Source organism: Saccostrea echinata, unplaced genomic scaffold (assembly GCF_033153115.1).
Source record: "Saccostrea echinata isolate AGI-Se365-2 ecotype Australia unplaced genomic scaffold, CSIRO_AGI_Sech_v1 ptg000003l, whole genome shotgun sequence".
Lineage (NCBI taxonomy): Eukaryota > Metazoa > Mollusca > Bivalvia > Ostreida > Ostreidae > Saccostrea > Saccostrea echinata.
Genome location: NW_026889752.1, coordinates 12,586,195 through 12,609,305, shown reverse-complemented (window position 1 = coordinate 12,609,305; position 23,111 = coordinate 12,586,195). Strand labels below are relative to the sequence as shown.

The 23,111-nt window shown below is 32.6% G+C and overlaps 2 protein-coding genes across 2 annotated transcripts in view; both read left to right on the top strand.

Moving 5' to 3' along the window:
- The window catches only part of LOC133178591 (uncharacterized), a 47,175-nt gene extending 25,698 nt beyond the window's left edge, over positions 1-21,477 (top strand). The window contains exon 5 of the mRNA XM_061313312.1: positions 21,161-21,477. Within this exon, the coding sequence (XP_061169296.1) occupies positions 21,161-21,294 (134 nt within the window). The 3' untranslated portion in view covers positions 21,295-21,477. The remainder of the gene's footprint in view (positions 1-21,160) is intronic.
- On the top strand, positions 131-9,274 carry LOC133178630 (uncharacterized). The gene is made up of 4 exons (XM_061313356.1): positions 131-439; positions 3,222-3,276; positions 3,778-4,002; positions 8,980-9,274. The coding sequence occupies exons 1-4, from the start codon at positions 131-133 to the stop codon at positions 9,198-9,200; spliced, it is 810 nt and encodes a 269-aa protein (XP_061169340.1). The 3' UTR covers positions 9,201-9,274.
- Positions 21,478-23,111: the final 1,634 nt, after the last annotated feature.

The following is a 23,111-nucleotide window of genomic DNA, read 5'->3' as shown; positions in this document are numbered from 1 at the left end:
CTGATCTGTGTATGACATATTTTGGTATCGATGATACCAGGAAAAGATTTTTTTTTATAAAAGATATCTTCTATTAATTCCAATGCTATGAACATTAATTAAACTAAACTTGCATTTTTGGCGGAAAAAAATGAAGCCACCTAGTGTAGCACAATTTATGTACGTCTTCTTGTTTCGAAATACAAATCCAGAAGTCATAATAACTCATTTTTCTTACCGAGGATCCGTTCCAGAAACAGCTCAAGCATGTGTTATAAACAATTTTACTTTGTCCAACGGATCCGGACATTTATGTGCTCCGTATTGTCACAATGACTTTCTTTGTAATGCTTTTGACATTTGTTTCACAAAGGGGCAGCATGTGTGCCGTCTCCGCTATGGAAAAATGGAAGTGTTTCCGCATTCCACTTCAGACTGTGCTTACTTTGAGGTGGTTCCGGTAAGTTTTTTTTTGATAGTTCAATTAAAAATTAGTGCATTTCTTAAAAAAAAAAATAGTAGCTGAACACAATATTTGAAAAACAAAAACGTGAAACTTAAAATCTTGGAAATTATGATCTAAAAGTGGACTATTGGATTAAGAACAAAGACGCGTATGTAAAGTTAATTTAAAAAAAAGTCCCAATAGTTTAGATTGTGTAATTGCTTGGGAAATGCGAAAGTAATTGTATGCCTAGGCTCCTCTGTCACAGTGATAAGAAATTGCATAAACGACTTTTCTGTTAACTATTTTTTTTTTAGTTTAAGGCTGCCGAACGGATATTAAAACATTGAAATTTCTTCATGCAATGTAAAAGTAATATTTCAAGAGCATTGAGATCGTGTTTTTGGTATAAAAATATATCGAAAATGACAATATGAGTTGTGTTTTTATACGCAAGCATGTTAACTTCATTAAAATGTCGAAAATTGGCCTAAAATATGCTAACATTATTTTAAACCTGCCGAAGTACTGCCCTAACAAAATATTTTGGGATAAACTTGGGTTAAATACATTTTATTCTTTGTCAAAAAATGTAATACTTAAATCTACTTATCTTTACAGTTACAATAACATATGTAACATATCACATAGTTAATAAAAAGCTGTCAAATTATGGGTATAATTGATAGCAAATGTACTCGGTACAGTAATCAAAATTTAACTTTGCTTTTAAATTCGAAAAAAAATAATCAGTAAGTAAAATAAAATTGACAAATGACTAGACTGTTTAAAAATAAATAAATAAACGCTCAAAGCGAGGATATCGATGGAACCAAAAACATATCGAATATTCACCGTCTTGGTCAGGTAGAGTACACCACTCTGATACTATAGCTGCACAAGTTTTCGGGTTTTTAAACGAAAATGAAGCACAGCATTTACATGTACACTATGTAACTTTTGGGGAAAAAGTTAAGGTTTAATGGTATCTGAGTCTTCTTTCCTTTATTATAATTATCATTATTATTAATTAAGGTCTTCCGTCTTCAGCGGAAGACCTTCTTGTTATTCTTTTGTTTTTCACTTCTATTATTATTGTTTTTTTTTCTTACCGGTTTTGTGCACGCGATTTCTCGAAAACGGCTCTATGGATTTCCATGAAACTTTCAGGACTTAAGTAACATCAATTGAACCTTATGCGTTTTTTTTTTCTGTTTTGATGACGACACTTCCGGTCTGGAGATATTGCCGAGTTAATGGTTTTCGAAGGATCGGGTTGTCCCCAGAGTTTCTCATATACGGCTTTAGTTAGAAACATGAAACTTTCAGGTATGGTAGATCTATGTCTGTAGATATGCATAACGCATTTCATTTTTACCGGAAGTGCCGCACGTCGGTGCTCGCTATGGCCCCAAAAAAGTTCTATCGGGAATTTTAAATTTTTTAACACTTTTTCTATAATATCTTTTTACCTGTAAATATTTTGTTAAAACATATAGAACAAAAGTTGTGTAGAATGTAACGATCTTTTAAAGGATACCAACAATAAGGGCCTGGCCCCTAACATTAGGGAGCTAGAGGGGCCAAAAGTGTTTTCCTGATATCTCAAAAACTATTGAGAATTTGTATAGCTTTATAGAAGAAAAGTTGTTCCAAATGACAAGTAGCAGCTAAGGTGACCATTAAAAGTCGTCAAAATGACGTCACTTCTGGTCACACCGAGAGTAATGGTAAATGGCTCATTTTTGCACATATGACCGTAGAAGTCTCTCGATCTCAATCTCATCTCCTTGAGATTTAGACGGAAGACTTATTTGTTGCTTTGCAACAAGCTTGTCTAGTCTTATTCTTATTTTTACAAATGTTTGTTCGTTTATTTGAGTTAAATTGTACACAAATGACGTTTTAAAATAGTGAGCGATGACCCTGAGATAGCAAATTTAAAGAAAAAAGTGCGTATAAATGTAAAAAAAAAAATTGTACCAAATGACTTATCTAGCCATATGTCAAAACATATTTTAGCAAATCGAAACTCAATATTCGGGAAAAAATTCCCTTTTTTATAACACAACAACCCGAATCATTAATAGACTGCTAAAGATCATGTGTCGCAACTATGAAATTTTCACTTTTCAAGTGCGCCGAATCCAAATCCAAAGTTTCCGCGTTCTTTGACAAATTTTGGGCCAAAAATATGACCCTACACAATTTTTTTTTCTGCCTATTAGTTTGTAAATGATGCTATATGAAAATATATGAGAGTTTAATGAATAAACAAAAGTATCAACTGCAACAATTTATACAGAGAAAGCTGCCTAATCCGACACCTGTGCAATCCGTCACACTGTGAATTCCGACGTTAAATTTCTTTCCCATTTTAATATTTCTCAAGTGTTTTACACTGTGCAATCCGATACCATGTCTATTCCGACAGAAAACTGTCTCCTAGTGCATGTCGGATTAGACAGGTTTCACTGTACTTTGAATACGTAAAAAAGTACCACAATTCTTATTTTTGAGTCAAGTTTAGTAATCGTCACATACTTTTAAAACTTTTTTCTTTTCATTAATATTTTAATATTTCTTATAATTATAAGTGAGGAATGGCGACGATAATCCAAATTATAAAGAACATCTTCCTAAAAAAAGGACATTTCTAGACTTTTTTTTTTTACACACATGTATTTTATCCTGGTATCGAACATTTGTTTGCAATAAATATTGTACATTATGAATATATCGAAGAAAATTTTTATATAAAAACAAAACGATTTGACACATATTTCTATTATTAAAGGAATTAAGCTGCCCTGAGGGATTCTTTCTACGATCTAGAGGAGTCTGTAAAAACAGTAAGTAAACATTGAAAGAAAAAACAACCATAAATGATAGGGTGATAATGACACAATTAGTCAACATATTCTATAAATAGTCATTTCTTTCTAAGCGAGGCATAATATTAAAATTCTATTATTCTAATAAAATGTTTTCAAGACGGTTAATCTACTCACCGAAAAATGTTTCCCTCTTTTAATTTCTTTTTAAAATCATTTTCTCTCATATGCATATGCACCATGGATATAGAGAGTATTGTATGTATAGTTTCATAGGGCGTGGAGGGAAAGGGCGTAGAGCGCCGAAGATTTCCCAAATCTCTTGAGAATGTATTTTAAAAAATATTCATTCATTATCAAGGAGCATCATTATCTTATGCTTTATAGATGACAAACACTTGTAGAAAGAAGACGGAAAATTCAGATAATTGCTTTAAATATTTCTTCACTCAGTATCGATATCATTATTTCGTTTCTATGTACTTCAGTTTACGGACATCTCACTTCACTTTGTTCTAGACAATCTGGCCTTAAAAAGCCCTGTTATTATGAGCTCTGTATTTGACGATCCTGATTATGCCGACTTTCGACATGGTGACGGTAGTTTCGCAGTGAATGGAGAAGTGAGGTCTGACGACAAAGAGTGCGCTCATACTAACGAAGAATCTCAGCCTTGGTTGACAGTAGATTTACTCGACCAGTTTTACGTCAGACGGGTTGTATTTGTAAACAGAAAAATATGGGGTAATTTTGTTGTTTGTTTGTTATACATGTATCCCACCTAAATTAGGATTCAACAAACTGATGATGAAAGGCTGTTAATATACTCATAAATTAGATTTTAAATGCACGAGGGGTGATCAGAAAGTTTGCGAACTATCTCTATATTTACAAAACAACAATTCAGATGAGAATGAAATCTGGCATACATATAGTCATACACATGCTCTATAAATAGCAGATTTTTTGTGATGTTTTTCTTCATGTTTGTGACGTCACAATTTGAAAATGATGTCTTTATGTAGGTGACGTGACAAAAAATGATTGACCCAGTCGTACTCGAGCAACCAACGGCTGTAAAGTTTAACGTGTATCTTGGAAATTCCTTTGCAGTAGCATACAATAATTTGTACAAGGTTTATGAAGACAAACGAATTGCCAGAAGTTCATTCATAAATTGGATTGATTGTTTTAGTGAAGGAAGGGAGAAGGTTAAAAATGATGATGTTTGTTCTGTTGTCTAGTGAAAGCAATCTGGGGAAGAGATGTGTCCTTAGTTGTACAATTTCTTAAGAAAGATTGCAAAGTTACAGTTAGAAAAAATAGTTAGATATTTTATCAATAATATAATTATTAAATCCCTAAAATGTCGTTTACTTTAGACTTTAAACACATCAGATATGATAAAAAGAAGGCGCTAATACTTCATCCACATTGGATAAACGACGCTCCCAAGACAGAGGACTCGGGTTGTGATGGTCACCTTGCTCATTCTGAGAAAGGATATCCTTATCCACCCATCCTATTGCCGAGATTTGGCTATTTCTGACAAATGGACTATTCTTGTTATAAAAAATAATTCGCATGGTAAGAAATATAAGACTCGGAAAAAATCGTTTAGCTTCTGTGAACAGATCTCTACGGAACATGTCACGTGACCGCCTGTATCACGTGATTCGCGCATGGGCAGAACGGTGGCAGATGTGAATTTAAATTGGAGAGGACTACTTTAAAAAATAATGAACATTGAAACCTAATTTCATTTCTTTTATGGAAGTAATTCAATTAGTTCGCAAACTTTATGATCACCCCTCGGAATTCTAGTCAATTCGGCACCTGGTAAACTCGGCACCTGGTTAATTTGGCACCAAGTAAAGTGAATTAGGCACCTGGTATATTCGGTACCTAGTCAGTTCGGCACCTGGTGCATTCGGCATCTAGTTAATTCGGCACCCGGTTTTGAATTATTAAGAATATAATAAATACTAAAAATTTTTGAAGATGTTTTAGATAATTATCTTTATCAAACAGTTTTCACGGTGTAGTACATAAAAGGTTGCTACTGGAACAAAAATGCATTCAATGTTTCTTTTCGAAAAAGGAACGACTGCTAGCTGATATAAATATATTGGAGACACTTGAAACAAATTGTAAAACTGTCAAAAAGTGACCCCAATTCGTTTAAGTCTCTGATTAATCCTTGTACACGTAAATATACGTAAATATAATAAAAATATTTTTTAAAGTGTATTTTGAGAGAGATTTCTGGACGGAACCAGATCTTGTCATGTTACGGTTGCTATCAGAGTTTGGTATGTATGCACCGGTTATAAACTAAAAAAGATGCACCGGCCGCTATTTGAAAAATATTTCTTAAGGAAAGAGAAATTCAACAAAATTGTGCTGCCTAAATTATATTCCTTACATCTCAAACAGCATATGAAACACAACATTTAGTATACTATACGAAGGAAACGAAATTTTTTTTTTTATTGAAATGAAAGAACTTTACCATCTGTACTTCAAATCCTTTTCAAAGCATGATGCTTCTTTGGGGATTTTTGTAGCCTACATGTATACTTAGACTTAAATAATATCCAGAAAAGCTGAAGTATATATAACCTTTGACTTTTTTTCCTCGAAGCGCAGTAGTGCATACGCTCTAGCTAAAGAAATTACAACTAACAGGCAATATTCAAAACATCAAATCTTGAATGGAAATTTGTCCGACCCCCCCCCCCCCCCTCCAAACTTTTGGATTTTCATAGTTATACAGCTAAGAGGAGACACGAACCACTTCCTTGTCTCTGCCATGAAAGGAAGTTTTTCAGACAGAGAATTCTTAAACTTTTTTGCTTGTCAATTTCCTTAGGTTGAATTGTATATCTCATTTTTTTTTTTTTATTTTTGAGTGGGCTTGGATCCCTCCACCCCTCCCCCTTTTGGGAAAAAACTGTAGATCGGAAAACTAAAACGGCTGTCTAATATTCTATCTAGTAAGTAACACATAAAGTATATATGATACATTTAAAGGAAAGAGCATTACAATTATTAACAGACATATGTAATCTTTTCCGAAATAGAAAAAAGGGGGAGGGGGGGGGGTTGTGATCAATTCCACTTTCGTTCTAATTTTCAACACATATATATTTTTTGGACATTAGGAGTGTTTGACCATACTGTACATCAAAAATTGAATTTAAAAAAATTTAATCAAAATTTACAGCAATAGACTCTTCTTGGAAAAAAGGGAAGGCCGGGAGAGAGCAGGCCCCCCTTTCCACGTGCTCTATGAATATGTTTGGACAGAACCGTTTTAAAGAAACATTTTACCCTATTATGAGCAGGTTTTAACTAGCAATGTGCATGTTATTGGTTTAATTATCAATGCCGTACGGCAAAACATTATTCTTTCTCCCTTACTACTAGTATTTCAATTTAGATTTTTTATCTAGATTTTTTAATTGAAAAAAAAAGTAAGATCATTAACACCAATTGAATTTAATTCAATATAAAGAAAAAAGATTTTAAATCGTTCAAATTAGGATCTAATTACAGCATATATATATATATATATATACACATATAGCTCCGAGTAATCTCCCGATTTCGTGATATTCTCCGAGCGTTTTTGTTTCAGGTCTAAAAGTGTACATGGTTAAAACATTTTTAGTCGCAATACCGAAAATATGTTTTTGTTTTAAATAATGTTATGTTTATGAGATGCTGTAAATGTACAAAATAAATTTGAGTACGTTACGGAAATGACTGTTACGGAGATGAAAAAGTTACCATTGATTTTTATTTATTTATTGTTTTTAAATGATTTGTTTGTACAGCATCAGGCTCTTTATTTTCACTTGATAGGTCTTAGACTATATGAAAAGAAATTGATATAACGACTCCAGTACAATAAAAATTCCTTTCAAAGCAGCAGGCTTGTTAGGAATCTACAGGAGGTCGTGTAATTAAGGTTGTAAATATGATGCAACACACGTGTTAAATGACCATCGATATTTCATTACTGAATGTTGAACATTGTAAAAAGATAAAACTCTTTTACGCCAACTAATGGCTGCAGTGGGAATTAAAAAAAGTACATTTTAAGTTTATGAAGTAAAATATACTATGAATTTTGGTAGGGCACGAATTTGGTATTTAGTTTCGGTACAGTTCTAAATTTTCAACAATATAAAATTTGTAATTCTCGTCTAAGGATTTATATTAATGTTTATTAACGTTGTCCCAAAGTTGAAAAGATTATTTTAATGCAAATACATTCCCAGATTATAGTAAGGAGAGTTATTTTTTTTTTGGAGTGAGACAATTTTGTTGGTATGGTGTCTGTAAATAAATTGTGAATTATGGGCTGTGATTATATATTTCAAAAAGGACATTTGATAAAATTATCTACTTGAAAAACAATTTTATGTCTTCCCTGGTCAAAAATTCGTTGCTTCATAATCCAATTTTTCCTTTAAGCATTTCAACACGCTGGCATAAAAAATTACAATTTTGAATAGCACAGTTATTATGGACAAGTTTTTTTTTTCAAAACTTGGTTAGATACATTTTTGTAAAGCAAAGGACAACGGGTTATTCTGAAAATAAACTTCCATTAAATTTTCTTCTATTTTCCACTAAAATATTTACAAAAATCAAGATTGGTGTTGCTTCAGATGCATATTATTTAATACAAAACGATCAAATATAAAGACAACAACAAGAATTATAAAATTCTCTACTTAAGGTAATTACTAGTATTATATGCTTCCTTCTTTGGCTTTAACTTATCTATACCCGCAAAAATTTAGCGAGACTGAGAGAGACTACAGTATATATTTATAAACTGATAATTCAATTTTGTACGTTTCAGTACGAATATTAGAATTATTCGAAATTTTCTTTAAATAAAAGGTCTTTAACAATATTCCTAATTGAGTTTTCCACAGATGAACTTTAACTCATTAGATCTATACTTTACAAACACGCATTTTTCTTTTAAAAAAAATGACTTTATTCGTTAATAAAAATGATCGAAACACCTTTTTTTCCTGTAAAAGCAAATAACCAATTAATTACACAAAAAATATTAACAAACCATTCAACAATTACACGGTGACCAAATTAACACAAATAGGCGCCGAATTCACCAGATTCTGATGCCGAATTCACCAGGTGCCGAATTCACCAGGTGCCGAAATCACTTGTACCCACCCCTCGTATATATCTTTAAAACATCTTTTCCAAATCAGTAAGGTTCCAGTAATCGTATTGATATCAAGAATCATAATGTACAGTTCTGTTGATTAGATTTAAGGTGGATTAACTTACAACGGACAAGGTTTTGGCCAAACAGTGGTTAAAAAAATCATCATCAGAATAAGGAGAAAAAACTTTTATATAAACAGTCTGCTGAAAGAACAGCATGGTCATCTTGAAGATTCAGATTAGCGTAGAACTTTGGGGTTTTTTTTTACTTGTATGAGGCCAGTAATTTTTTTTCTATTTACTATGTGTACATATATAAACACAAGTCCTTGTGATGTGAGATATTTTCTACAGGGAAAAGAAAACAGATTTGGTAGTTTTGGTTAAATATATGTTTCATGTTGTTTTAATATTAGAAACTAACCCAGTGAAATAAGGCTTTTGATGAACATTTAGACAAAAAAAATTAATGCAAACATTTATAAGATATTTTGTTTCTGACCTATTTAGAGGGGCGTTTGCACGATTTGAACGTTACCGTTGGAACAACTAACATGGCCTTCATCTGTTTCTGTGGATTCTTTATTGGTCCTGGAACGTCCCATCAGAGGGTGGATATGGCGTGTGAAGAAAATTGTAGAGGGCGCTACGTACGTCTGCAAATAACAACCCCTGTTCCGGAGTTTTTACAGCTGTGCGAAATTGAAGTCTACAGTGATTGCAATATCTAATCTCATATTAATATCTATAGCGAAATAATATTTACGTAAACTATTGCTTTTTATATCAAAAGTGTAAAAGTTTGTTTAAGGATCATATTAAAACAAAGTGTTTTTTTTATTCTTGTAGTAAAGCAAAGGGTCATGTTTTTCTCCTGGTAATAACTAAAGTTTTTTTTTTATTTTCAATGCAGTTGAAAAATATATGTACAGTTCATCTATTTCCTGATGCAATATCTTGCATATTTAAATTTCTTATATATTTTGATATTATCTCTAAGGAAAAAATTTCACTTATCATGAACGATTTGGTCAATGATAAATATGGTTAGAAATAGAATATTAAATGATCTACTTTTTAATGAATGAATTATGTTAGTGGTATTGCCTATGAACTACGTATATTACATCCAAAAATAAATACAACCAAAGTTTACATGAATGTTGTTGAATATCATTATTAATACTAAGCTTCTTTGTGTTAACGTAAGTAATATTGTTTACAGCAAAATCCCATTAACATTAAACCACGCGATTCCTAATAAGGAATAGCTAGCAAATCCCCCCCCCCCCCCCGGAGCGCAGGCATGCAGTCATGCATCATTTCCCCTGAAAACGGTAGACGTAGATCTATCCATAATATATGTTTAAAAGTAAAATTAAAATAAAAAATACGAGCCAACGTTATACAGAAAGAGAAACAAAAATCACAACATTCGTTCTCCACTGTAAAAGTTTTAGTGCTTGTCCGATACCCGACCGCATGAGGGACATTCATATATTTGAATTTTTTTTCTGTTCTCTACCCCCCCCCCCCCCCCCCCCCCCGCAACGGACATGAGGGGGGGGGGAGATATAGTAGCGCACTTGTGAGAGAGTGGATTACTTAGTGAGTTCGAGCATAACAGATGATTCACATCGGGGTCGATGTCATTTTCTGGCTTGTTTAAAACAGGAATGTGTTTTTTGCGAGGGGATAATCCGCCTTGTTAAAGTGTTTTGAATCATTTAAATTTTGTGGTCTTGAAAAATCATCATACAATTATGGACTCACTTGGTAGTTAATATCATGGTTTTTTATCCACCAGAAAAATATCAATATTGAGTAGCAGGGTAAAGACATTGTGTTTAAACAGTAATTGACATCCACTGACGATTAAAAAAAACACTTCTTTTATCAATCAGTAAGTGCCGGTTTAAACTTGTTTTCATGCCACCTGTATAAATGTATTATGCACTGTGGTTTCCAATCAATGAAACTACCAACGACGTACATTTTCAAAAATACAATATCTTTCTTTGTAAGTATGGGAATTAAGAGTTGCAGCTATTGCAGAAACAATAACATAACCCGCTTTCAGGAATTACGTTTTTTTTCTGCAACCGCTGTAAAGTTAATTTCCATTTAAAATACAAAGAAAGCATTTCATTGCTAAAATTAACATTTCAACTAATTACTCCCATGATCTCAATCTGGAGAGCCTTTATTACCTCCAACCACACCATCTTTAAAAGATCTTTAAAAACACTAACTTATAAACATAGAGAGTTTTTAAAATTGACTCTTTCTTAACAAAATGCTTTCAAATACATATATGTTAATTTATATGTAGTTTAGTTTAATTCATTTTTATACTTTCTTTCATAATGGAGCATATCTCTTTTGTTGTACAGTTTAATATTTATGTATTTATTGTTGGTAGCTTACAACTTTTCGGTCATAAACTCTCAATTGATCTGATTTTACTGTCAGTAGAAGTAGAGTGTGTCGTAGTTTAAATTCTTTGACTTATTTCTGAATTAAAAAGTGTATTGATTTAAAAAGTACTAGAAAACGTACTTATATTTTGGTATGATCAATAACTTTGTTTTATATGTAAACATGTACCAGAAGCTTTTACTACATGGTTTAGTAAATAAATTGCATTTCTCTATAGTTATTTTTGCATTGTTTTTTTAATGGTGAGAAATAACAAATACATGTAATTACATGTTAGTAATTAGAAGAAAAAGTATAGAATGTTTAGTGTAATAACAATTATAAATCTATTTAACTAAACTTACTTAGTATTTTGTGAGATATTCTTTTTGTCGAATAACACTCAATAATCACTTAAAAATAATTAATACAGAAATTTTACTAAGTCTTTAACGCAGCTCTGTTTCCAAATATATAGTCTAGATTTTGAGGAATAGATCCTAAGTTACTCATGCTCCAAAATCTGTATCTGCTGCTTTCCCAGATTTCCTACGATGTTGATATCAGGGCGCAGACATGGATATCTGGAAGTTTTTTCTCGTTTCCATCGAGTTTGAGATAACGAGGATTGACTGTATTTATAATATTTTTACCTTCAAATAGAGAATACCGGTATTCCTCGGGAATGCTTACTTCACACATTTGCAAAAATATATATATATATATATATACATGTATATATATTGAGAAGGAAACATACTTTACTAGCTTACGCCACGACTTGTAAGAACCAGGCTTATACATGTTCAGTTTTGGCAAGAGTATTCAATAGATTGCTATTCTGCGGTAGGTATCGGCCGGGAAACACTGCTTCATTTAAAAGATACTTCCATGATTATATTACGACTGACTTGTAGTGGATCACTACAATAATTTTGCTTAGACCGAATACCAATTCTTACCTAATTTTTTTTTTTTTTTTTTTTTTTTTTTTTTTTTTTTTTTTTTTTTTGCGTTTTTATGAATTTTGCTCTTTTTGACTGGTAACTGACTTTGATGACTTTTTGCAGGTAAATAATTGTGTAATGTTATTAAGCATATAATCTTAGAAAACTTTCAGCCTTAAAATGTAGAATAAAATAACAAACGAAGATTTTCTGTCCTTGAAGACATATCTGGGGTCGATGAACGTAATTGATATATATACATGTATTTTCTATTTACGTCTACCGTTCACGGTAGCTCAGTCGGTAGAGCACTCCCTCCGTGATCGGGAGGTCGTGAGTTCGAATCTCGGCCGCGACAGACCTAAGTCGATAAAAAAATAGGTAGCAACTGTTCCTTCGCCATGCGCTCGGCACTTTGGAGTGAAAGTTGCGGGTCTTTCGGATGAGACCTTAAAAACCGAGGCCCCGTGTCACGGCAGGCGTTGGCACAATAAAGATCCCTCACTGCTCAATGGCCCTGAGTGCCGAGTAAAGGTCAAAATTTGAAGCCCTTCACCGGTATATGGTGACGTCTCTATATGAGTGAAAAATTCTCGAATGGGACGTAAAACAATTTACAATCAATCAATCTATTTACGTCTAGAGGTACTTTCTTCTCCTGATTTCTACATTGATTTTTTTCTTCAATATTTTACAAAGTGTGTTATTAACATTATTACGATAAGGTCGTCTATTATACATGCAGTACAGTTTTGAACAAGGATAAATGCGAGTCCCTATGAGTTTAAATTAAAATGCCCGTTATCTAAGCACTTGATGTATGTAATCGATTGTCTACTTTGCATTTTTTTTACAAACCCCTTCTTACCTAGAGATTATATTTGCCTTCTCTTTTTAATAAATCATTTACAATGACAATACTATCTTACAAGACGATTGTATGCTAAATAGGTTGTGTCAGGACATAGGACAGAGGTGCATCTTGATCAAGTATCTCGAAACTAGTGAAATACATTGAGATACTCGTTTTACGTAACTTAAAATAGCGTTTGATAGGATCAACAGGTAAGTTCGTATAGTCACTTTAATACAGTCTCCTGAATTTCAACAAAATATTTTAGTTGCATATTCTGTACAAAATTTTTGTTTAAAAAATGTGACAATCGATAATGCATTACATGTATATCAGTTTTAATTGTCGGGATCATGTGAATGTGACAGCATATTTTCAAACCTATACTTTCCATATAACAAAATATGTGTGCAATGAATGTATTTACGAATTATAATGAATTTCAAATAATAATAATACTTAAATCTTTTGAAGATATTTGAAGGAAGAAAGGGATTCAAACTGCATCTTGGCACTATGGTCCAGAAAACAACGAATTTTATGCACCAAAACATAACTAATATTTGATTTTATCTCAATCTTTGACAACGTTGTATTTATTTTAGACCCTTTCAAAGTGTATATTAAGCATACATTGTCCTTAAATAATCAATAATAAATCTACTGTCCTAGTCGCTTGAGAGCAAAATCAATAGTATGCAGCCATTCCATGATCGTTAGTACACAGTGACATCTAATCACCAAACATAAAAAGTTTTTGAAAAAAATATACATTTGCCTACGCTCTGCAATATGTTTTTATGTTCATTTATTTACATCAAAGTATAGTGCATTTTTCATTTGTTCTGTTCAAAATCTTTTTCCCTTTCAAAATATTTTCTTTTCTCGTAATTTTTGAAATGCACTTTTTCTTTAAATATCTCTCTTTCTTTTTACTACAGTGTACATTTCACATTGATGATGTCAGAGTAGCATTGTGACATCATCAGGATTTCAGCTCATTCTAGCAGTGTTATCTTATTCAAAATACATGTTAGAAACTTCTATAATTATTCTATTCATGTTTTGCCAATGAAACTGTAGTATCAGGTAATCCAACCCTCAGAAGTTATGATATATATCAGTCTAACAAGCATTCTGAGAGTATTGCATTAGCAATACTAGTCCCCTACCGGCAAGTGTAATCTGGTTCTGTTCCCGTTAAGAATTGAAAATGCCATAATTCCGTCAAAAATCAATGAAGCGGGACGAAATGCAAACTTGATCTATAACTAATCAAGGTACAGCCACAAACCAAAAATCAGCTCAATATCTACAAGCGTTTAGAAGAAAATTGTGGAAAACCCGTAAAAATTGAAAAGGCCGTAATTCCGTCAAAAATCAATGAAGCGGAACGAAATGCAAATTTGATCTGTAACTCATCAAGATACACTCACATACCAAAAATCAGCTCAATATCTGCTAGCGTTTAGGAAAAAAGTGCGGAAAACCAAGTGGGACAGACTGACAGACAGACAGAGGGACAGACAGACAGACGGACAGACAGACAGACAGACAGACAGACGGACGGACAGACGGACGGACAGACTCAGAGGAAACCTATAGTCCCCTCCGGTTTCACCGGTAGGGGACTAATAAAACTCTTATCCACTAGTTTGAGTGGGATAGCTCTTTCATCAAACCCTTGACAGAAACTATTCCCCTCGGGCAAGCCCTTTGGGAATAATTTCCTGTAGCGGGTATGATGAAAGAGCTATCCCACTCACAGCCAGTGGATAAGTGCATAATATAATTTAGGTCCAGCATAAAACTTTTTATTGCAAAAAATAACTCTATATGCAGGCTGCATGTAAAAATAGGAATCCAAACTTAATGATACTGTAAATACGTTGAAAGAGAAACATTGATCATTTTCTTCTAAAAAAAAAACCATCCACCACAAAATGTAGTTCCTCACTTAATGCTTTGGGTATGGAATTTAATCATTGGGTTTTAACTGAATATAGTTTTATTAGCATTGTAGAATCCAAATTTATTGTATGAAAACCATTAGAATAAAAAGCAGAGGAATGAACCTCTTTAAGTATATGATCGATGATATTGTCAATGAATAATTTTTCGACAAATTCTAAAGCATTTAAATATTAATATGAATTCAATTTTTACGGAGTGAAAAAAATTCGCTTAAATGATCTTTTGGTATTAATTTACATTAATTTACAGAATTTCTCAAAAAGTATTTTTAAACGAGTGTCGTCTTCTTAAGGTTTTGTAAATTTTGTAAAATTTAAAATAAAACTTAAAATTAGTGTGCAACATTTAAAATTATGCAGTAGGTTTCAGTAAGCAAGCAAATGCTAAATGTCAACTAGTTTCTTGTCATTTCATGTCGAAGATATTCTGTCTATAAAGACATGTGTCCAAGCTATATAAATTTTATATTTACTAGTTTCTACATATTTTATTTTTTTATTTACATTGATTCTGTTTTCAATATCTCAGGTGAAAAAAATGTTATCTCCATTACCTATTCCATTAGTCTTGAACAAGGACAAAACCGAGCACCAATAACTTTGAAATTAAAAATACCTGTTACATGTATCAAAGCACCTAGGGTAAGCTTGAATTTATTATCTACTTGGAAAATTTTACACACGTAGTCTTCTAACCTTCAGATGATATGAACGGTCTATTTTTATGTTTCATCTAGTGTTTTTAAATAAAGACATGTATGGTTTTAATGTGTTAGTTTTGTGTAATTTAAAATATCGATGGATATGATCAACAGGTAAGTTTGTATTGTCACTTAATTTATTCTTCTGAATTTGAACAAAAACTTTTTTTCACGTTATGTGCAAAATTAGTGTTTCATGAAATATGTGAGAAGCGATAATTCATATACTGTAATCTATAATTAAGATTTCAATCGTTAGAACCTTATAATGACAGCAGATATTCTCAACCCTATAACTCAATTTCAAGACCTGTATAATGTTCTGCATGTATTATTTTTTTAATGATTACTTAAGTACACATGTAAAAATAATATTATCATTTGACCTTTTGAAGATATCTGTAGGAAAAAACAAAGTAAAATATACAGTTATGGAATGGGTACTCGGGAAATAGCAAATTTATGGTTCCCCAAGGGGAACCATAAATTTGCTATTTCCCGAGTACCCATTCCCTACGTTCCCAAGGGGAACCATAAATTTGCTATTTCCCGAGTACCCATTTCATAACTGTTTTATTATACCGAAACAATGATTGGAGATTTATTAAACTAGAGACTCAGACATTTTTTATAAAACAATATAGGGGCATTTAAATAATCACAAATGCATGTGATTAAAAATATTGTAAGATAACTAATGCATCATTTCCGAGGAAAATAAAATTATTAAAAAATATAAAATAATTTCACTGACACTTCGAAGGATTATCGTCGTTTTCATTTTGCTAGAATTTTAGTATGATTTTGACATCGCATGTCGAAATGTTTTGATGTCATGGTTACATTGCTAATAACATTACGTCACAGGCTCGAGATTCCTTGAACGCTGCGCCCTCTGTTAGTTTTAATTGGTTAAAATTATTAATAAATATTCATGAGGGAGTAGTCCCAGGGAGTAGCTCCGATTTTTCAGGGAGTAGTCCTCAGATGAGGGAAATAGTATCTTCTCAGGGAAATAGACAGTTTTATGGTATTAATATTAAACAGAGTAATAACAGTAGAGGTATAATGACTTCTTTTATCGTAGTAAAACATGTTAATGTCATCCCGAAAATAGTGAATACCTTGTGATTAGATTATTCTGTATTCTACCGATCATGAAACAGCTGCACAATATTGGTTTTGCTGTTTAGCGACCAGGACAGTGCATGTACTAACCCTAAACCTGATTATAAAAAGGCAATGTGTGCGTAATGAACATTATCAGAAGGTAAAAAATAAAAGCTTAAAGTAGTAATGCTTGGTGCATAAGATTCACTATTTTCTGGACGACATTAACATATTTTACTACGATAAAAGAAGCTGTAGGAAGTACAGTTCGGCGATTTTTTTTTTTTTTTTTTTTTTTTTTTTTTTTTTTTTTTTTTTTTTTGCTCATAATCAAATTTGTTCACAGTTTCATTCACATACTCTTGTTTAATTCTGGACTTTATTTCTGATTCATTATCCGATCTTTCATTCATTACCTCTTGTCCATCAATATTTTTCTTAAAATATGCAACGTATTAATTTATATCAGTGCTAATTCCCAGTAAGGCACTGTTAAAAAAAGAATTGTAGAGATTTCTTGTTAAATGCTCTTTCTTTTTGTAAGGATGTTTAAGTAAAATTGTATTTGTTTACTTTATAACAGGTCAAAAAGTTCATTTTCCCAAAAGGACAAATAAAAACGTTAAGTGCTTAATTCATGAATCATATTACCTGATGTATACTTTTGAATTTCTTCATGGATTAAACATTTAGTGGGATCATTTTATCGAAAATGAATGCAAATTTACTGGTGGACCAACTGAATCGATATTTTGTTGTATCTGCACAACCCCACAACAGCAACGAACTATTTACAATAATCGGTAAATTATTTCCAAAAGAATATGCGCAAAAACAAGTTCGCAAGGAGTTGTCTAAATTCCAAAAACGTCTTGGGTTTTATTTCTCTTTGTTCAAGTCACACAATTATAGACCAGGTGTAACGGCACATGAGGCCTTTAGAAGAGACATGACCATTCTAGAAGATGAGCAGAATCCACCTACTCTGCGCGAATTGTATGCAGCGTGTGAGTTTATGGAGCAAAAATTATACTTCTGAAAGTAACTGATGACTGTGAAACAATAAGTGGATTTTACATAACCCCCATTCTTAGGGAAATATCCAAAACAAAGAAAATTATACTTCTGCTTACCTTTCTGGACGGTGAACCGTATTTCCAGCAACTTGAGGGCGAAGAAAGGGGACTCAAAATGTGCCCAATTACATTTATTAACGAAGACCATGATATGTGTCTTGATAAACGATTCAAAAATTCATTTCAAGAATTGAATTCGTCATTCATACTTAAGCGGATTGAAGGATTGGATACATGTACAACTCCATGGAAAGATATCGAAGCAACTATAACATCCTTAGAAACAGAAGAAACAAACATTTTTGTTGTATTTAGTCAGCTTTTTTATGGTTCAGAGTGCATGGAAGATTTTGTCAAGGATCAAGTCTTGGCGCACATGAGGAGTGATGACTTTTATGAAATATATCAAACATTGTTAGCTTAGATAATTTTAAAAAAGAGAAGATAGTTATTGAAGGGTTGCCTGAAGGAAAAGATAAAGATACAAAGCTTTCAGATTTACGAAGAAAAGCTTTTGATTTTCATCTTGACCAATTGGATTCCATTGATACAATTGACTTCTTTGCTTTTGCGAGTGTCTTTAATGTTGAAATGTATGTCAAAAAAGGAGAAGAGTATAACATTTACCTTCCTACCTGCAGTAGTTTCTTTGAAATGTTTACCTCGCCAATATATGTTAAGCAGATATCCAACAGAACGTTACTTCCGCTGAATGATGCCAATGACTGCTTATGTTTTCGTCCAAAGCCATTCATAGCAGGACGATTTCCAGTTTATCAGGACAAATGGAAGAATACATCATGAAAAGATTAGGTAAATGATAATCTTGAAATTGATAAAACGGAATTTTTAATGGGTCTTAAACAATTTTTTTTAAAAAAGTAAATGTATTTGTGTAATGCATTGACGTCATAATTGGTAAAATTGCTATTTTTTCAGCGCTGGAACCATGTTGCCCTGTTGGTAGACATGGCACTCATAAGCACTTCTCAACAATTGAAGATTCCCAAATCGTTCCAAACGACCAAGTTTCCTCTTATCTGTGCCCTCTCGATAGGCATATAGAAAAAGTTGTGGAGATACTGGATACACAAGGAAGAAAATAAGATCAAATAAACGGTGGAAAGGGCTCCTTAACGCAGTGTCTAAGCAGAGAAATATTCGGAGATGAGGATAAAAAAAATCATTTTTTGAGTCAAAGTAAGGGAAAAAGCTGATGAAATATTCATGCAATTTCATTTTACAAATAATCTTCATAAAGGTTAAAAACATTAATACGTCAAATCATATGACATTCCAACAATTTATACAACCATTCCCTACAAGAAAAAAGCCCAAGGTTTTTGACATCAGTGACAGCTGCTTTTTTCAATAAAATCTGAACGTGTAAATTTACTTACATTGTAATTGCTCAGTTGCATTTTTTTTGTTAAAAATATTCATATTGTCACACAAGTACTCCAAAGTTGATATTCTAAAGATCATTTTCAGATTCTGATTAACAATATTTATGTAGTTTTTGAAGATCAAATCTTCCAACAGTATGTCGGGATGGATTGTAGATCCTCCAGCTGATTCGACGCAAGAGCATGCTCTGCGTACGAATAATTTCTCAAACAATTCAAGATATTGACACATAAGTTGAAACAATAATATCAGCAGTCAACATTTCGCAAATTCTATGACCATAACCTTGCCAGCAAAAGCAATATATAATTAATTTGAATGTTGATTTAGGTTTTTCGTACAAATTGTTAGGTCTTTATTTAAACACTTAATTGTCTTTGGATTTTTCCGCTTTTCCGGTCATGACAAGGTGTACACTGTGGGTGTAACTGGTCGACAGGGATTCCTTACTCCTACATGGCATCTGATCCCGCCTTTGAATATCTTGGAGGTCCATGTTTGATCTGCTTCTAATTTGTATTCTTTCAATTGACCTTTGACTTGATTACTGTTCTTCATGTTTATTTATTATTTTTGTAACCATCCCTTTCATTGACTGAATAATGGAACTGTAGATTCCATATAATAGTACTTATATGTTATATCACGAAAATGACTCGTAGGCGTCAAATTTCAGGAACATGAAATCGCATAAAGCTTTTGAATCAAGAGTTTGTAAGTGTATGTAAAAAGCGAGCAATTTTATTTCTCAGGTGTTGCTTCTCGCGAAATTATATGATAATAAGTTCTTTGATGTTAAGGAATCTACAAAAACCAATGAAACAAAAATTTATTCTCTCGATGCCGAAATATTGTCATATGCATTCTGACTTCTTTAAAAACATAAATATGTCATTGTTATTGTATTGGCTTCAGGGTTTTCACTGCAGAATGTGCTTAAAATTTGATGGATTATAGAAAACATTGAGGGAAAAGATTAAGATAGAAATGATGAACAAGAAATTTAAGTTATGGGATGCTAAACTAGCAACAATGAACTGGTAGTTCTCTCACTAGATTAAAAATGATGTATATATATATATATATATATATATATATATATATATATATATATATATATATATATATATATATATATATATATATATATATATATATATATATATATGGATAGATAGATAGATAGATAGATAGATAGATAGATATGTGTGTGTATTTATGTAGTGTATATATAGTGAAAAGGGAATTTGTTATAAAAATAAAAGGAGAGTAAACGTTTTTTTTCATATTTTATTAGATCTTGAACGAAATGAAAAGATTATTCCAAAAGACGATAGACATAGACCATTCTTGACGTTTCTTCCAACTGACACAAGTCCAGAATTATTTGCAGACGAAGTAAGACGTATACCATCAGTATTTTCAACACATTCGAAAATACCTCTCCTGATGAGTCGTCAAGATATGCAAGATAAAGAAATAGATTTTATGTCCGATTACAGCTACTCCTTGTGTAGATGTATAAGCAAGGAAATTTTTGGAACTGAAATAGAATTTGAACTTGTATTGAAGGAAATAGTAAGAGAAATTCAAAATAATCCCGACATATTTGGTAAGTTTATGAGATGGGAGAAAGATGAAACAGAAAACAAAGAGTTTTTAAAGAACTTTACCTCAAGAAAGAGAAAGAAATGGGATTTCTTTAAACGACAGAGGTCTGTTGAAAAGGAGCAAACACAGTTTTATGCTAATCGAATAGAAGACGGAATAGAAATGGAAGATTTAGAGCTGTTTGCGATAGCCACATGCTTCCAGGTTCCAATTTTCTTTCTGTGCGTTGAAGAAGACAAAGGAGAAATTTCAACATTTTGGAGAACATCTACAAAGCTGAGAAGAAAACGCAAACCAAAACACATGATAAATATTGCAAACAAGCATTGCTGCGATATTGACAGTGATGGTTTTAGCAAATATTTTATAATGGTGTACAGGACTTTCACAGGCCACTTTCACCGAATTGTTTCCATAGACGAGGTATGCAATTGTTTAACAGAACAACCTATTGTATCCGGAATTGAACACCATAAAGTAGATAGAGCAGGTAGTTTATTTGTACTAATCATGTATTGAAATATGTACTCATATATCTGATGAAAGAATAGTCGAATTTTCTTCAGCTGAATTATTTATCAATTTCTTTTTTTAGATGAAAATATCTTTGCAAAAATGAGGAGCATAGAGAACAGGCTCACTGTCACAAGATTAGCCCTTGACAACTGGTTACGATGTAATATGGCGCTTGAAATTCTCTGTACAAGAATTATTGACGGGTTAGAGTAGGAGAAAAAATGTCAATATTGCATCAATTGTCGGGTCTTCTGTGGGTCTTGTTAGTACCACCCTTGCCGTTGCTGGGCTCATTGCTGCCCCTTTTACGGCAGGGGTCTCACTGGGACTTACAATTGCTGGTTTTGTTGTTGGAGGAGTGGGAGGTGCCACATCAGTAGGATCAAAGGTTTCTGAGTTCGTGTTAAATAAAGAAGCTTTTTCCCAAATGGAGAGATACCAGATGAATTTAAGAGAGCGTTCACGATGTCTTTCCAAATCAATATATGCTGTTGAAAGAGATTCCGTGGATAACAACCCGTTAGAAATGGCTACGTCAGCAATGAGATCGCTTACTGCCATTCCAGTAATTGTGCTACGAATAGTTGCCAGGGCCATTACTCTTGGAGACATGATTCTCGTTCCACTCTCAGCTCTCCTTGATGCAGGAATCCTAGTGTATTCCATTTATAATCTTGTCAGAGGGTCACGGAAGAGCGAAACAGAACGGATGAGGACAATTCGTACCGTACTTAAGGTTACAAGAGTGCAAATGCAGATCTGGGGATATGGAAACCAGAAAAAAATGGGAAAAGAAAACCATTGAAATTCCTAAACTTCCCGAAAGTTAATTAAACGTTCGATTGGTCTGATGGAATAAAAGTAAAAAAGACTACATTCTGTCGGAACAGCTGGTACTTTTGAATGTTTATGTAACTTTTAGACTGTTTTTGTTCATATCTCGAAATATACTTAATAAATTCAGATTCTTATACAAAAATAAACACATTTGTAGTGGATTATACAATGAACTTTGGAAAAAAAAATATGACAAAAACTGTTATGTAAGCTTCAGTTCTTTGCAACCATTGATAACGCAAAGCAAAACAAACACTTAAGTTGTTCTATAAATCTTCCACATGTGAAAAACATGATTGCGTATTATCTTTTTACATAAAAGGTTTCAATGACTATTGACGCCAATATTTTAGGAATGAGTTTGGGTCAGTTTACGCTTTATAATCCGCGAAGCGGATTATAAAACAGCGTGAACTGACCCAAACCAGGTTATACTCGAATAATTTGGCCAAGAATTAGAGTCATTCCTTATAATTTAATTTTAAAACCATTAAATAACTATGGGTGTAAAATTTCGTTGCTTTTTATTAGTTCAAATTTTCCGCTCAATAATACAACCATAGTAACGGAAGTGATGGGAAGCAAGGGGCGGTAAAAACTGATACATAGGCTTAGCAGCCTTGTTGTTTGTGTACATGTGGTAAGATCGAATTACTGTTTGAAGCTAAAGGTACATTTATTAAATCTGGAATTTTCCATGAATCCCGAGGACTGGAAATGAGAGGATTGTATGGATACAGATGATTCAGCTGGTTGTCAGTGGGGTGTGTCCCCATACCAAACCAGGTTATACAGAAATAATTTGTGTTCCTTTTTGGATATTAACCAATCAGAGGCTAGAATACAAACAAAATTAAATTATATTATCAGATTGTCGTGTTATCGATTTAATTTGAACTTTAAAAAATGTTATCGTTAAAGCTGGACTGAAATAAAAAAAATATATTTGTTATGGTAAAATCTGCTCTTAAGTCATGATTATAGACAGAATCTTGACCTTGTGGTTTTATCATCACCTGTTATCGGTCTCGCGGAATTCGGCCTCAGATGTGGAACACGGACAAAAAATATTTCATTTGAACTTTTGCCTGAATATAACGGCATCAAAAACAATATATTTATAGAATATAAATGCAACATTTTTAACAAAATTAGAATTCACTTGATAGTTAATGAATTTTTTTTTTCAATAG